Source organism: Natrix helvetica (assembly GCF_964273705.1).
Source record: "Natrix helvetica genome assembly, chromosome: 3".
Classification (NCBI taxonomy): Eukaryota; Metazoa; Chordata; class Lepidosauria; order Squamata; family Natricidae; genus Natrix; species Natrix helvetica.
Genome location: NC_138549.1, coordinates 66,966,589 through 66,981,581, shown reverse-complemented (window position 1 = coordinate 66,981,581; position 14,993 = coordinate 66,966,589). Strand labels below are relative to the sequence as shown.

The following is a 14,993-nucleotide window of genomic DNA, read 5'->3' as shown; positions in this document are numbered from 1 at the left end:
GGGTGAGGCCCAGATGTATCTTGGTAGGGGAAGAGTCAGGGGTGGATTGCTGTCAGTTTTACTACCAGTTCACAACCCCACGCAACATGTGCACTGCGCACATGTGTACCGTTCAATGTAAATTGTTCTTTGCGCATGCGCAGAACAATTTACAGTTAACTGCGCACACGCAGTCACTAAAAACCAAAATGGCAGCGGCCCAGCAGCAATGAGGGAACCGGTTCGGGGGCGTGGCACGCCTGGGTCGCTGCCTGAATTCTACTACCGGTTCAGCCAAACTGGGCCGAACCGGGAGCAACCAACCTCTAGAAACAGTGTTCCATAGAACAGGAACTGTTCTGCTTCCTAGATCCCATCAGACAACATTGAAGGAGCTGTGACTCCAAAAGAGTCTTAAAGAGCAATTCATTCAGGACTGTTAATAAGCTGTTCCTTCTCAGTGTTGTCTGGTAAGTCTGATACATAATTTTGTATCATCTGGATACTGAGCAAGCTCATGAAGATGTTGAAGAAAAGAGGTGGTAGCCCGTACACTAGCAATCTCAAGTCTGACTGTTCTTCTACTGAATCCAACCACAGAGAAAGGAGGGAAAGCATTGCAACATTGTACCTTCCACTCCAAATTCTCACAAGCAGGCTAGAAGGACACTCAGGTTGATGGGATTGAAAGCTATCGAAAGATCAAGAAACCCAGGACAGTTGCTCTACCAACATCCCAAATTCACAACAAGTCAACCACAAATGCTATCAATGCTGTCTCCATACGATGTCTGCGCCTGAAATATGACTGAAAGGGGTTCAGATAATCAGTTTCTACCCTTTTTCATCTTCCATGAAAAGAAAAGATTGGAAATGTGATTAAAATTGTCCAGGATGCTTTTTGAGGAAAGGGTGCACGACTGCCTCCTTCGATTATAGCATGGATCCAGCTACCTGTCACTTCCCAAGAAGCCTTCACCAACTAGGAATGTTCTTGCATAGTAGCATGAAGATAAAAAATTTGAACAATAAATGATAGCAAGATAAAGAGTAAGAAAAAATGAAAGAGGTAACAATGGATGTATTTTGAATTTCAGATGAGCTTTAAACTGCAACATAATTATATGGCAAGTGCACTGTACTCTGTTACCTTTCATAAATTATGCTGTGCTAAATTGGGAGGCTAAGAGATCTTATAATTTGAGGACAGAGGAAAAATTGGATGCCGGCTGGAATTTAAAGCCAAAAGTTGTTCATTACTTTCTCAAATAATTATTTCAATCAACAACCAATTAAAAGCTGCTAATAACAAAATCAATTCAAAATTCTCCTTGAGAAAATATGTGATAAAATTACAAGAAAGGATTATCAAAAGCTAAATCTCCAGAGGATAGAACAACAAGGATTATACTAAAATGATTTAGACAGGACTGCAGCAAATGCAGCACTAATGGAAACTGAGAAGGGAAAACAGACAATAAGGATGGCAAAATTCTTCATGCCTGTATGTCACAGTTCCACAAAGAAACTGGGAAATGATACTGCATTATCTTCCTTGCCTAAGCACACATAATTAAAAAGAGTGGCAACTCCGATATTTTTTAACAGGATAATGTTGTTGTGAATGAAATGCAAAATAGGAAAACAATTATGCATTCTCTTACCCAACTGCTGTAACTCAAGTAATCTGAGAGTTATTATGTGGCTCCCAAATTACCATGGCTATAACAAAAATTATATTAAATTTAATCTGTAAACTGCCTTTGATGTATTAGAATAAAAAGTTTTTTATTGAGATGATTTCAAATTATTCCTGGTTGGGTTTTAAAAGATGACTGAATTTTATCTTTATTGAAATCAATTTATGGCTGTAGGAATACAAGGTCATAACACTGATAATCATCTGGACATAAAACATGGCCATTCAATTACTCTCAAGGTGAAATTATGTTGTATACAATTTCTCTGAACAGGGAACGGGCAGGCAGAAATGATTAAGAATTGCAACTTAATGCAACAAAAATATGATACAGTCTCCTTTAAAATTTCCCCCCAAATCATATTGTGTTGATAATGTTGCTATGGAAGAATATACCTGTAAGAGCTGTTTCTGCTATAAAATAATTTAATTTTTTTAGCATCACCATATTTTCTTTCTATCTGCACAATTGTTTTTAGCTATTCTTTGATTTCTATTTTTTATTTTTATTCCATATAATTTCATGTTTACTTTTTACTTATGTGAAAATCTTTAATAGTAATTGTTTGTTTGTGTGTGTGTGTAAACTTTAACATCACCATAAAGAGAAGAGTAACAAAAACACCAAACAGAACAGCAATGGATCAGTATGGGGACAGGTCAAGGCCCCTATAGATAAAAAGGAGCTATCATAATCCAGAGCAAAATGGTGGAAGAAGGGAAAACACAACAATGAACTTGACACGAGGATAGCTTGCCTAGAGTTAAACGCACATTTACTTAGAGGAGGAACTGTCCCTAGCTCTTATAAATCTGATAGCACATCCCACTGATATTTGTGTATAAATGATAACAACCCTGTAAATAAAACCAAGGAATAAGCTTCATCCACAAGACAACAAGCTTATTGGAGAATATGATTGAAGGTCATTTGGGGAATATCTTTTACTTAGCTTGGTATCTAGTCAGTATGCCCAGGTTACCAGTGATGGCAGTAGGAACAATGGAAGATGGTAGCTTTAAAAGATTATCAGAAGACCGAGTTACACTTTGAATCTATGCAATAGGTTATGACCGCGACCAAAAGACTTATGCAAGAAACCAATGAAGGTGCTTTGTTATAAGAGTTACAGCCCTGAGGGAGCTGGAATCACAGCAACTGCTTAATATTTCCCCTGGGTATTACTGAAGCTAGATTCATTACTTATTAGTAGTGAGTCACACCAACTGTTATGCATGTAAATTATGCAGATTTGGTGTACAGGCTTCAGCTCAACATATTTGGAAATATTAAAACAATCTTAATTTCAGGCTATATATACGGGCTATATGTATATGTAGAAAATCTGTATGAAACAGATTTTACGATAAACTGAGCAGGGCAATAGATTTAAATCAGAATTGGGTTTGGACAAAATATGAAGAAATACTGCATATAACTTGATAAATTATATTAACCTCTTTGCACTAGGCACCTTAATAGTTGAATCTAATTAGATAAGTGATCACAAGAATATAAGAATACAAAAGCTATGTCACATCTTTATCATGAATTCTAACCTTCCCGCAGTTAAGTAAGTTAGGTACATTCTGCTCTTGCCAGCATCTAACTTAACATCAACTTCATGTAGTATCTCAATGTAACTCTAAGTATTTTTATACCAACCACAGATTTCCTCTCCTTGAAAGCCTTCTGCCCTGAATGAAAAAACGCTGCCCATGAATAAAGTTCAATCTACCATTCTCCATTTCTTGCAACTTGTAGGGCTCCAAGACAAACGAGGCCTTCCTATGTCTGTAATCTAGGACAATTACCTCAAAGAACAGATAGCACCTTGACATACTACATTCTCAAGGTTAATGTTCCCCATCTTCCAAAATGCTGACTTTCTCCTGGCAAATACTGTGGACAGTAAGAATGATCCATCCCAACAAAAGAAGAGCATCTTATGAGGAGAGGAAAGATCGATAAGCACAACACAAGATTTAGAGGAAAAGATTTAGGACTCTCTGAAACACCAACATCTAATGCCAACAACCCAGTGGGTAATGGGTATTTGTACATGAGAGAAAATTCAGTTTATCAATTTTATTTCCACTGATATTTAACTTCTGGCTACATGAAGAGCGAATGCATTAATTTAATTTAATTAAATATTACATATATTAATTAAAATGCATTAAGAATTCTTAACCTTAAGAAAATTGGGTATCAGAAAGCAATGTAAACTGGCTTCTTGTGCAATAGAAAAAAATGTCCACCTTTCTTTTACTTCTCCCATGTTAGATTTATTTATTAAATCTAATTTATACCCTTCAGAAAATTCAGCACTCTTTTTGGTCATTCCAGGTAGGAATTCTGGAAATTGCAGTCCCAAGAAAACTGAAGGGAAATACATGGAGAAAAGCTCTTCTAATCAAATAACAAACTCATTGGGCTATAGTGTAACACGTACTGTGAAGCAAGACGTGGTCTCTGCAAGGACACACTCAGGCTACGCTTCCAAGCTCTATTTTTCTGGCGGTTTCGGACACCATCCTCCTGGTCCATCATTTGTTCAAGCAGGGTCTGGTCATCTGCATTCAGTGGTGCCACTGAAATATCCCGGACAGCTCGGAATTCACCACAGTTATTCAGATGCTCATTCTCTAATCGGAAGAAATTCCATACAAACCGCCTGAAAAGTGGAAGATAATAAGCAACTAAAACAAAGATTTGAAGATATTAACATAGACTAAGACTAATGCATAAATGTATTTTATAAGGAAAATCAATTTTCCACTTCTCCCCAAAGGAATGACAAAGAAATAAACTAAAGCCAGAGAACATTTGCATTAATTTTCCATCAATATATGTACATTGAATGACAGTCTTTAAAAAAAAATATTATTATTAAATGTATTTGCTATCAAGCTCACCATGGGGCACACCCCAAGTGGCTCAAACCATAAAAAATAAAGAAATTAAAAGGAAGTGTAAAAGTAAAATAATAGAATAAAATAAACAAGAAAAAAACCCAAGAAAATATGTCGATATGATTAGCAACAAAGTAAATAATGTAAATGTAACAGGTCAAATACTGGAGAGAAAAAAGATAAAAATTTCAATATAATAAGTTGATGCGAGCTTATGCTAAACTTGGATACTGAAGCCTAGTCCCCTTACTCAAATATTAAATCTAGGTTTGATCCCCAAACCTAGATAAAGCCAAATTCTCAAACACTGGTAAAATGCAAATTTCACTTTCATAGATTTTTTATAACCCCTCCTAAAAATAATATGGAATTATATTAATTAATTAAAACAAAGAAGAGGGAGTCAAACTATTCTCCAAGGCACCTGAGGGTAGAACAAGAAGCAATGGGTGGAAACTAATCAAGGAGAGAAGCAACTTAGAACTGAGGAGAAATTTCCTGACAGTCAGAACAATTAATCAGTGGAACAGCTTGCCTCCAGAAGTTGTGAATGCCCCAACACTGGAAGTCTTTAAGAAGATGTTGGATAGCCATCTGTCTGAAACGGTATAGGGTTTCCTGCCTAGGCAGGGGGTTGGACTAGAAGACCTCCAAGGTCCCTTCCAACTCTACTATTGTATTGTATTGTATTGTATTGTATTGTATTGTAATTAGCTTCTGGGATACTTCTAATAGTTATAAATGTAGACATTTCAAATCCTGAATGCTAGAGACCATATCTAAGGTCTCTTTTGATTTGCAGTTTCTGTCTGCATTTTTAAATGCTATATAATACTTTTTCTGAATGCCACAAGCATTGTTCATCTGAGTGAGCTGATTTAGAGCTGTAGAGAGAGAATAAAATATTTTTTAATTATAGGAGATAAATATAGTCATAATTATTTGCAAATAGGCCTTCCAAAACTCAGTAACTATGCTATCAGTGCAGTGCATCTTACCGGAAAACCTCTAGTGGTGCAAATACAGTAGCAATGATGTCACCAGCAAAAGGATGAATTTCCATGGTAGTCAGAGAAATCTGGATAGTCCACGCAAAACGTAGAATCACATCCTCTACAATGGCACAATAGTAATAGGCCTGATAAACAGACAAAATAGGGAGCTGTAGTATCAAAGAATAATATCCACCAAATCAACCTCCAAATAAATATATGCAAATAGAGTGACCATTGGCTTACCTGAAGGGTCGTTCTCAGTGCACTGCAGGAGTGTCCAAGTAAGGGTTAAATTCTGTCCCACTGCCCAAGGACTGGATTGAAAATCTTTGGCCATGCTTTCTGGCTCCTTCCAGAAAAACTGAGGATGGAAGGAGCCAGAGGGCGTGGCCAAAGATTTTCAGTCCAGTCCTTGGGCAGTGGGACAGAAATTAACCCTTGCTTGGACACTCCAAGCAGTGCACTGATGAAATATCCAGTTCTTTATTTGCAGACTCTACCTTTGCAGTCATTTTTTATGACTATAAGTACAGTATCATCGGAGATGAGCTGAATTTCTAGCTGTCTACTGGTTGGACAAACATTACACTAACTAAAAGGGCAGCAACAGTTTCACTTCTGATAGTTTGCCAGTAAATGAATTTGATATGCTTTTCTAAACATAGGCAGTCTTTGACTTACAACCTTAACCAAAATTTCCATTAAGCAAGACAGTGGTTAAGTGAGTTTTGCCCCATTTTATGACCTTTCTTGCCACAGTTGTTATCTGAATCACTGCCGTTGTTAAGCTAGTAACATGGCTGTTAAATGAATCTGGCTTCCCCATTGACTTTGCTTGTCAAAAGGTTGCAAAAGGTAATCACATGACCCTGTGTCACTGAAACCATCATGAATCTGTTGCCAAGTGTCCGAATTTTGATCATGTGACTGTGGGGATACTGCAAATGGTTGTAAGTGTGAAAAACAGTTGTAAGTCACTTTTTAAAGTACTGTTGTAACTTCAAACAGTCACTAAATGAATGGTTGTAAGTCAAGGACTATCTGTATCCTATTAAGGAACTATAGATCTTTCAAACCATAACATACATAATAGCTTACTTGTACTTTACAATCTATTACTACAGTGCTTGCAATAAAAATCTATTAAGCAAAGACAACAATCATTTTAGTTTTTTGGTTCTATTCTGCATTCTTTTGGTGGACAGTAATATAACTGCAAGAAATACAGTATACCTTCATTTTATGTTGGTGTCAAACATAAACATCTTGAAGCCTTGAAAGACTTGCTGTCTCTTGCACATAAGAGCTTCTGCACAGTATATATCCTTTTTTTTTTTGCCAAACTACAACTTAACCAATTATTAGGTTCCAGACATGTTCCCATCAGTTCAAACAAACCTAGGATCATCTCTAGAGCACCTGGTCATTGCTTTATGACACTAAGATGTGGGGATGGGAGGAGATGACCAGTGAAAATGTGTGCATGCTTGAGAAACAGAAACAGAGAAAATGAAAGACAAAATAATTAACTGCTAAGGTGATGGAAGAAAAATTGAAATTAATCTTTTTGCTCTTTCAGAACTAATTCTTCATGTGAGTATCTATTTATTTTTGATCCTCCAACTATGTTTCAGCTTAATCAGTTCTCCGTTTCAAAACACATTTTTAAAGATAGTGTCTAATTATTAGCAGAAGCCCGCTTCAGCATGCACACTTAACAGTTGCAGTCTCTCATAACCATTTCCAAATAAACAATGTCCATATACACACTTTTTGTGGGTATACAATCTCTTCCCGGAGGAAAGTATTTTCACCGGCGTTCTTGTCAAAAAGACCCCAGTCCATCTTCAAGTCCCAGATAAGAGTATAGCAGGAACTAATGAAGTAGAAGACAATCCACAAATAGAAGAATACTTGGTAGTCATTGTGTTTTTGAACTATAAGAAAGAAAAACAGTAATGTTAAATAAGACTATATAGTACACACTTCACTCCATAAAATGGAATTTAGTTAATCATGTCTCAGATTCCTTTTGGCAGTGGATGGTATTTTATATGTGTGAACCCCTATAACACTGCATTCAAAGAAATACTACGTAGTATCTGCTTTCCACATCTATAAAAAGCCTTGATTATTCACATCTAAATAACCACTTAGAATCTTATCATAGTATAGTTGGTTAAAAGGAAATTACCTTTATATGCTACAGGGAAGTATTACCAATGACATTCTGCACCCCACCCCACAAAGGTCATAAACACTCATCTTCGTACAGTGTGAGGATGTATGTTTATTTTTCTTTAAAGGATTGAGGATACTAAGAGTTTGAGTATAGCTCTGCAATTCAGTATTGTGTTCAAATATTTTAAATCGCTTACTCCTCCTAAGAATACATATTACGTGACTGTCTTAATCTTGTGTTCAACAGGCTTCAGTGTGTGTGTATATATGTTTAATGATAACAAGATGGTGGGGTTATATACAGTATATCAGTATCTGATTACAACTGTGGAGCATAAGCAAGCTTGTATAATAATGAATGAGTACACAATAGCAATAAGTACATAAAAACTAATTAAAGGAGTTTAAAATTACATGCAGATCATATTTTTAAGGTGACGCTACTCTCCAAAAAGGAACTTTATGGCCTATCTATACATTGAGAAAGATCATGTGAATAAGCCAAAAGGTTATTGGAAGAGTGTTCTGTGGATGGCTGAGACTAAAATAGCACTTTTGAGCTTGAATAAACAAAAAACAGTTATGTTTGGGGAAAGGCATTCCAGTAAAAGAACCCCATTCCATCTGTGAAATGTGGTGATGGCAGAATTGTGATTTGGACTTGCTTTACTATCTCTGGACGAGGATAGGTTACCATCATTAATGGAACTATGGATTCTGAATTTTACTAGCAAATTCTACAGGAAAATTTCAGGGTATTTGTTTGTAAATTGAAGCTAAAGAGAAAGTAGGTCACAACTCAAAAAACACAAGTCCTATGACCAAAGTACAACAGTTAAAACAGAAGAAAATTTTTGTTTTAAAACAGCCAAGTCAAAATCCTGATATAAATTTTAAGAAATGTTGTGAAAGGACGAAGTGCCTAATTCAATGAAGCTGCCCAACCTCCCTCAGTTGGTGCTGATTTTTAAGGAGGAATGGGCTAAAATTTCCCCAAGCTGATGTGTAGGAGTGATCAACAGATACAGGAAACATTTAATTACAGTCATTATATTGCTCAAAGGAGAACACCAGTTAATGAAAACAAAGGTTCATGTATTTTTGTCGTATGCAAATATTTAGCTTTGGATTATTTTCCTCAATGAAAAAGGAATAAGTATAATGTTTTTGATTCATTAATTTAATTAGGTTCACTTTAACTACTTTTAGAACTTGTGTGGAAAACAGACCACATTCATTGGTCATTATGTTACAGAAATATTAATAAAGGGTTTTAAATACTACTGTAACTACACATGAATTCTGGTGTTTGTTTTCCTGTACTCTTAAGAAAAATAACAAAGTGCCAGTATAGTGAAAGAGTTGGGATTAGGATCAGAGAGCTCCAGATTCTACCCAGCCTCAGTACTCTAAATTACTTTGGATCTGATACTATTCCTTAGGGCAGTGATGGTGAACCTTTTTTTGGCTCACATGCCATAAGCGGGGGGAGTGCAGGGGGGGGTCATGCGCGGGCATGCCGCACCCATAATACAATGTGCGACACCCCCAGCGTGCATGAATGCATGACAGGCGCTCTCCATTTTTTGCATGCTTTTTTCGCCCTCCCCAGCCTCCAGAGGCTTTATAGGAGCCTGGGGAGGGCGAAAACAGCCTCTCCCCCCTGGGAAGCCCTCCGGAGGCTTCAAGAGCTTCCCTGAACCCTCCAGAGGGCAAAAAACAACCCTACGAGCAAACCGGAAGTCACTTCCAGTTTGCTCGTAGGACCGTTTTTCGTCCTCTGGAGCCTTCAGGGAAGCCTCCTGAAGGTCCCTGAAGGCTCCAGAGGGCTAAAATCGGCCATACAAGCAAACTGGAAGTCCTTTCCTGAACTTCTGATTTGCCTGTAGGGCCGGGTTTTTTTTGCTCTGGGGGCTTCAGGGAAGCTCCTGAAGCATCCGGAGGGCCTCCGGGTGGGGGGGGAAGGCTGTTTTCGCCCTCCCCAGGCTCCTATAAAGCCTCTGGAGCCTGGGAAGGGCGAAAAATGGCTTTAAAAAAGGCTGAACTCAGTTTGCCATCGCGCACATGCACGCTGGCCAGCTGACAGGGCAAGCCTCGTGTGCCCTGACAAATGGCTCTGCGTGCCACCTATGGTACACATGCCATAGGTTCACCATCCAGGCCTTAGGGAATCTACCTCACAGGTTATTGCTATATAGAAAAAAAATGAAGAGGGAGTTTTACGTGTCCTGCTTTAAACTCTAGTGAAAAGATAAGTAATCTAATAAAATATGCAAATAAATAGCCATAGCTTACAGTTCTAACTGGCTAGGAATGAAATAAAGCTCCTTGTTTGTGCATAATACTAAGCAAATGACAAGCACCATCTGGGTTTGTTCAGCAATTTCTACTGGTAGGAAATACTAACTGGAATAGTTCAGCAATACATATGACACCCATTTTTTAAAGCTTTTACTTATAGTCATTAAATAATTAATATTTAAAGAGACTTTGAGATGATTGAATTACTGATCAAATCTTGTGTGTGCTTTTTATAAACACATTTTTAAAATATGAATGTGTTCGACATGATTATTTTAAAATATTTTTTTGCTACATGCTGCCCAGGCTCACATCTTATGAGAGGGGGGGCTTCATACTGTAAACTTGATAAAATAAATGAATGAATAAATTTTCTTTTGTTCTTTCATTTTATGGAGTAATGTCGGGCCAAGGAAAAAAATAACCCCAATAAGAGTAACATTGGAAACAACAAAAGGAAAACAAAAGATAGATTTTTAGAATGAAGCATTTAGGTAAACTCTATTTAACATGGCTTTTGATTGTTTACTAAACCTATGAAACAATATTTGTTTAATTTATTTGCCAGCTATCGTGCTATGGGGCTACTCTAAGTGGCTTACAATAATAAAAAGGAAGAAAATGAAAGGCATGTAAACTGTACACAATGAGAATACATCAATATGATATCCAAAAAGATGGACAGGTGGAGAGCAGAGCAGGGGGGGGGGGGGGGCGTCTGCCATCAATCCAACAGTCACCTTCAGCATGAATCTCCCCCATTTGGTCGCTAGGCCAATGAGCAGAACTTTAGGCTCTTGCAGAAGGATAGGAAGCTTATGTTAGATCTTATCTTAAGAGAGTAAAATGCCAGAAAGAATGTTGATTTTCTGGGAGGGAAACAGAATTAGAATTAATTCAGTTGTGGAGGCAGAGGCCTTCATGAAAAAACACAGTTCCCTCCTAGAGGATGAAACTATAAGAGGTAGTGAAAAAGGTGATAATATACAAGATATGAGGGAGGGAGGAACTACGGCTCCGCCAGGGGACAAGGGGGTGGGAGCAATACTGGAAAGACTCAGGTCACAAAAATAAATGTATTTGAAATATTATTGTAATTGTTGATATATTAGAAAGTGGTAAAAGAGGTGATTGAACATAGGGTTGATACAATATATAATAAGATGCTGTTTTTGCTTATCTTTTATCTTTTGTTTTTCTTTCTGTAAAAGTTGTGAGATTTGGAGAGATTTCTACTTTCAGCACGATGTAGCTGCCAAAAATTTTTGTATATCCACCTACCCTTCCCTATAAATGTTTAAAAACCAATACAATTCTTTAAAAAAAAGAGAGTAAAATGTATGGGAAACCTGATTTAAATAATCATACCCTTAGTAATAAATAATTTATCTGACAACGAAGTACTTATCTGAGATGGCCAGATTCTTTCAAGGATAGCTTGATAATAAGAAATTGTGTATGTGAAATATGTTAAACTCTTAGAGAAACTATTGCACAAATGCAGATTGCTTTTGTTATTGTAACCAATAAGGATGCCATTCAAATATTCTCCAGTAGATGGAAATGGATGCTTTCGCATACAAAATATGTAACACAATGTTGCACAAAAGAAATTCAATTAAATAACAAGAATGTCATCAATCCACTTAGCAGTTATCTACCAGGGTATTTTACAATAAAGAATGAATAGAGATGGTATCCCTGGGGGAAACTTGATCTTTTTTTTTTTTTTTTTGGTTTTTAGACTAAATTCATGAAAATAATTCAGATGTAGTAAGGATTATTTTAAATTCTACATATAGAAGAATTTAAATTAATACAGGATACTTTTTCCACTAAAATATATATTAAATCTTTGTACAACATTGTTTCATCTAATTTTCCATATGCATTACATTTTACATTGTAAAGTCTCCTCTATAATGTATTTTGGGTGTATGTTTTCATATAATTATATCATATATCATATAATATAAATCAGAAATCATATATATTATAATATATATTAAACAACCTCAATTTATAGGTACTGATTAACTGAATTTGTAAACTCAGGACCAAGGCCAGGGTGGTTAAAAGGTTCCTTGCTCTTACCAAAGGGGGAAATAGCAGTCACTTTTTAAAAATAGGTGACAGTTGATAAAGATGCACAAGATTATGTCAACAAAGGCATTCAAATACTGCTGAAATAGGGAGGTCCAATATAAAAATTTATATATAGTAGAACCTCTCGTCACAAACACTTCTGACTACAACCAAATCATGTTCCTGACCAAAAATTTCACAATTTTTTTTCCACAGCTAATTTCACCTTCTGCACTATTTTTTTGGTAAATGCCAAATTTCCAAAACTAGGTTCAGGTCACAACCAAATTGAGTTGTGATCAATGTTATGGAACAAATTATGGTTGTGACCAGAGGTTCTACTGTAGGCAGAAGATAGCAAGTTTCTCTCAAGTTTTAATTGCTAGGCTCTTCACAAAAATTCTACCACACAAATGCCAGTCTTTACAGTCCCTCTATGTGAACATGTAAACACTGAATGAATAAATATTCAAGTGATTTTTTTGAACACATAGCATAAGTATTTAAAATTCAGTTGATATCAGCTGAAAAAAATTTAAATCATTATTTTGCATCAATTGTTTTTTATTACAATGAAGTGATTTAATCCAGTTAAAACAGGGTCTGCACAAGATAAGGAATAAGGATAAAGAAATGTGTCAGGGCAAAAACTAAATGTATTTAATCCTCCCCACATATTAAAACAATATCCTTCTAATTCATTCAGAATTACTTTTCAGTATCAGCTTTTGGAAGTGTTCTGAGGTCTACAGATTGTCTAATCCTAAAGCAAAATTATCCCAAATAATAATTGGGGAGTTATGGTAGAATTTCATGTGTAAAGATATATTTGTTTTTGATTTTGTAATCATAAATCTCAAGTAACAAATGTGCCTGTTCTAAAAATTAAAGACACCGTATTAGACCTTGCAACATTTTTCATAAATTGGCATATTTACCATCTTGATAATTTATAATAATTTATTCATCGTTTATCTGCTTAACGTGTAGGTTTTACTACCAGAATGTTTTTAGCCATAATGTAATAACCTCAAACTTTAAAGATTAATGCTAATAGCTTCATTCACACATAATGATCAACTATAATATATGGTTATGTGCACAATGGAATGATCCAATGCAGAATGCCAGGATTTCAAAATAGCTTTTCTTCTCTAAATGCATATGGAGAGCAATAAAAGATTCAGTTTCACTGAAATATTGTTTTTTAAAAAGAACCTACGGTTTAAAATAAACCTAGCTTTCCTAAACAAACCACAAAAACAATGCTAGCATGAAGTAGACTTATTTAGAAACTATCTACAATAAATTTTAAGCCACAAATCTGGTTTACACATTATGCTAAGCCATGATATAGTGTATCTATTCTGTAAGGGAGGGAGCTTAGTTAATATGGAACACACCCACTATTACCTACCACTATTATGAACATATCTATAATAACTGCTACAATTATGCTTATTCTTGTTTTATTGCTATTACTGGCTGCATTTATTTCTTTCAGAGCGAAGAAAATTGAAGGGTAGATGCTTACACTGCACAAATTCTTGGTCATACACCTAAATTTAAATTATGGCTTACTATTATACGCAAGTCCTGTGCATGTCTCTTCATTTTCTTCCTTTGCATATGACAAAATTAATATAGATCAATTATAAATCATTTAGAATAATTTAACAGTAATGAGCAGATTTAATTAGTTGCAACTAGAAACTGAAATAAAGCAAACTAATTTGTCCTATGGTTCTCAGACCCCGTATTTTTAGAAAATGTCAAAAATGAAAGCTGTAAAATAAGGTGAGTTTTTGCTTGGCTATTGTATTAGATATTTAATATTGGGTTTCCATTGTAGAACTCTTTAAGTACAAGTAGATAATTTTGGAATCATGTGCTGTAAAAGAGAATCTATCTCTATCTATGATAATACCCTAGCCATCATGGGATGCAAACTACAATCAAAGGTGTCTGAAGTGCTCACAGGAAAACAAGGCCAATATTGAAGGAAGCATCTAAAAAGGGACTTAATATGAATGGCTAGACGAATACGAACAAAATTACCGAACTTTAAGACAGGATCATAGGACCACTCCTTACAACTTTTACAAAATACTTTTATAAATGTTATCACAAATTGTCAATTTCCTAATGAGCCAACATTTTTCTGTCTGTTCCAAAAACTTTTGATATATGTAAACATCTAGAGTTCAAATGATCCATTCTCCGCACATATTTAAATTATTTTCAAAAATTGAGAAAGAAGAAAAATAAGGAGACACTTCTATTCAATTATTCTGGCAGAATCAACATTTTCTTTTACTGGATCCTTAGGCCACAACTGTCTTCAGTAGCGATTAGGAAACTATGTTTTCTGTAAAATTTCTATAGTGGAACTATTGAAAAAATATACTGTATAATAAAATAAAAAAAATCAGAAAGATTCCAAGAAAAATCTTATAAAAAGGAATCCATTCCTGAACCATTTGGTCTCACCTTCTGAATTTTTGTCTACAATACCTCTCTCTCAATATTCATGTTTCTAGGATTCAATTGTCACCTTTATTCCCTATTGTTTTTCCTCATTGGTATTCAGGAGATCTTCCAAAATGATGTTGCTTTAGGCAAGCAATTATTTCTCCACTAGCAAATCCTAACAATTCTTTTCAATGCTGTTCAGAAAATCAGAACATTGATATTCCAAATAGAACCCTCAAGCACTACAATTCTCTTTTATTGGTTGAAATAAGCCAAGGTACATGCACTTATAATGTCTGTCTGTATTAAAAAAAAAATTCTACTTGAGGACTTTCATATACAAAGACATTTGAAACTAAATCAAC

The 14,993-nt window shown here is 35.5% G+C and overlaps 1 protein-coding gene across 1 annotated transcript in view; it reads right to left on the bottom strand.

Moving 5' to 3' along the window:
- XPR1 (xenotropic and polytropic retrovirus receptor 1) overlaps nt 1-14,993 on the bottom strand; it is a 107,177-nt gene that overhangs the window by 6,525 nt on the left and 85,659 nt on the right. Inside the window, exons 12-14 of the mRNA XM_081946842.1 lie at nt 7,360-7,526; nt 5,593-5,732; nt 4,135-4,356 (exon numbers count right to left, since the gene is read on the bottom strand). Of these exons, the coding sequence (XP_081802968.1) occupies nt 4,135-4,356; nt 5,593-5,732; nt 7,360-7,526 (529 nt within the window). The remainder of the gene's footprint in view (nt 1-4,134; nt 4,357-5,592; nt 5,733-7,359; nt 7,527-14,993) is intronic.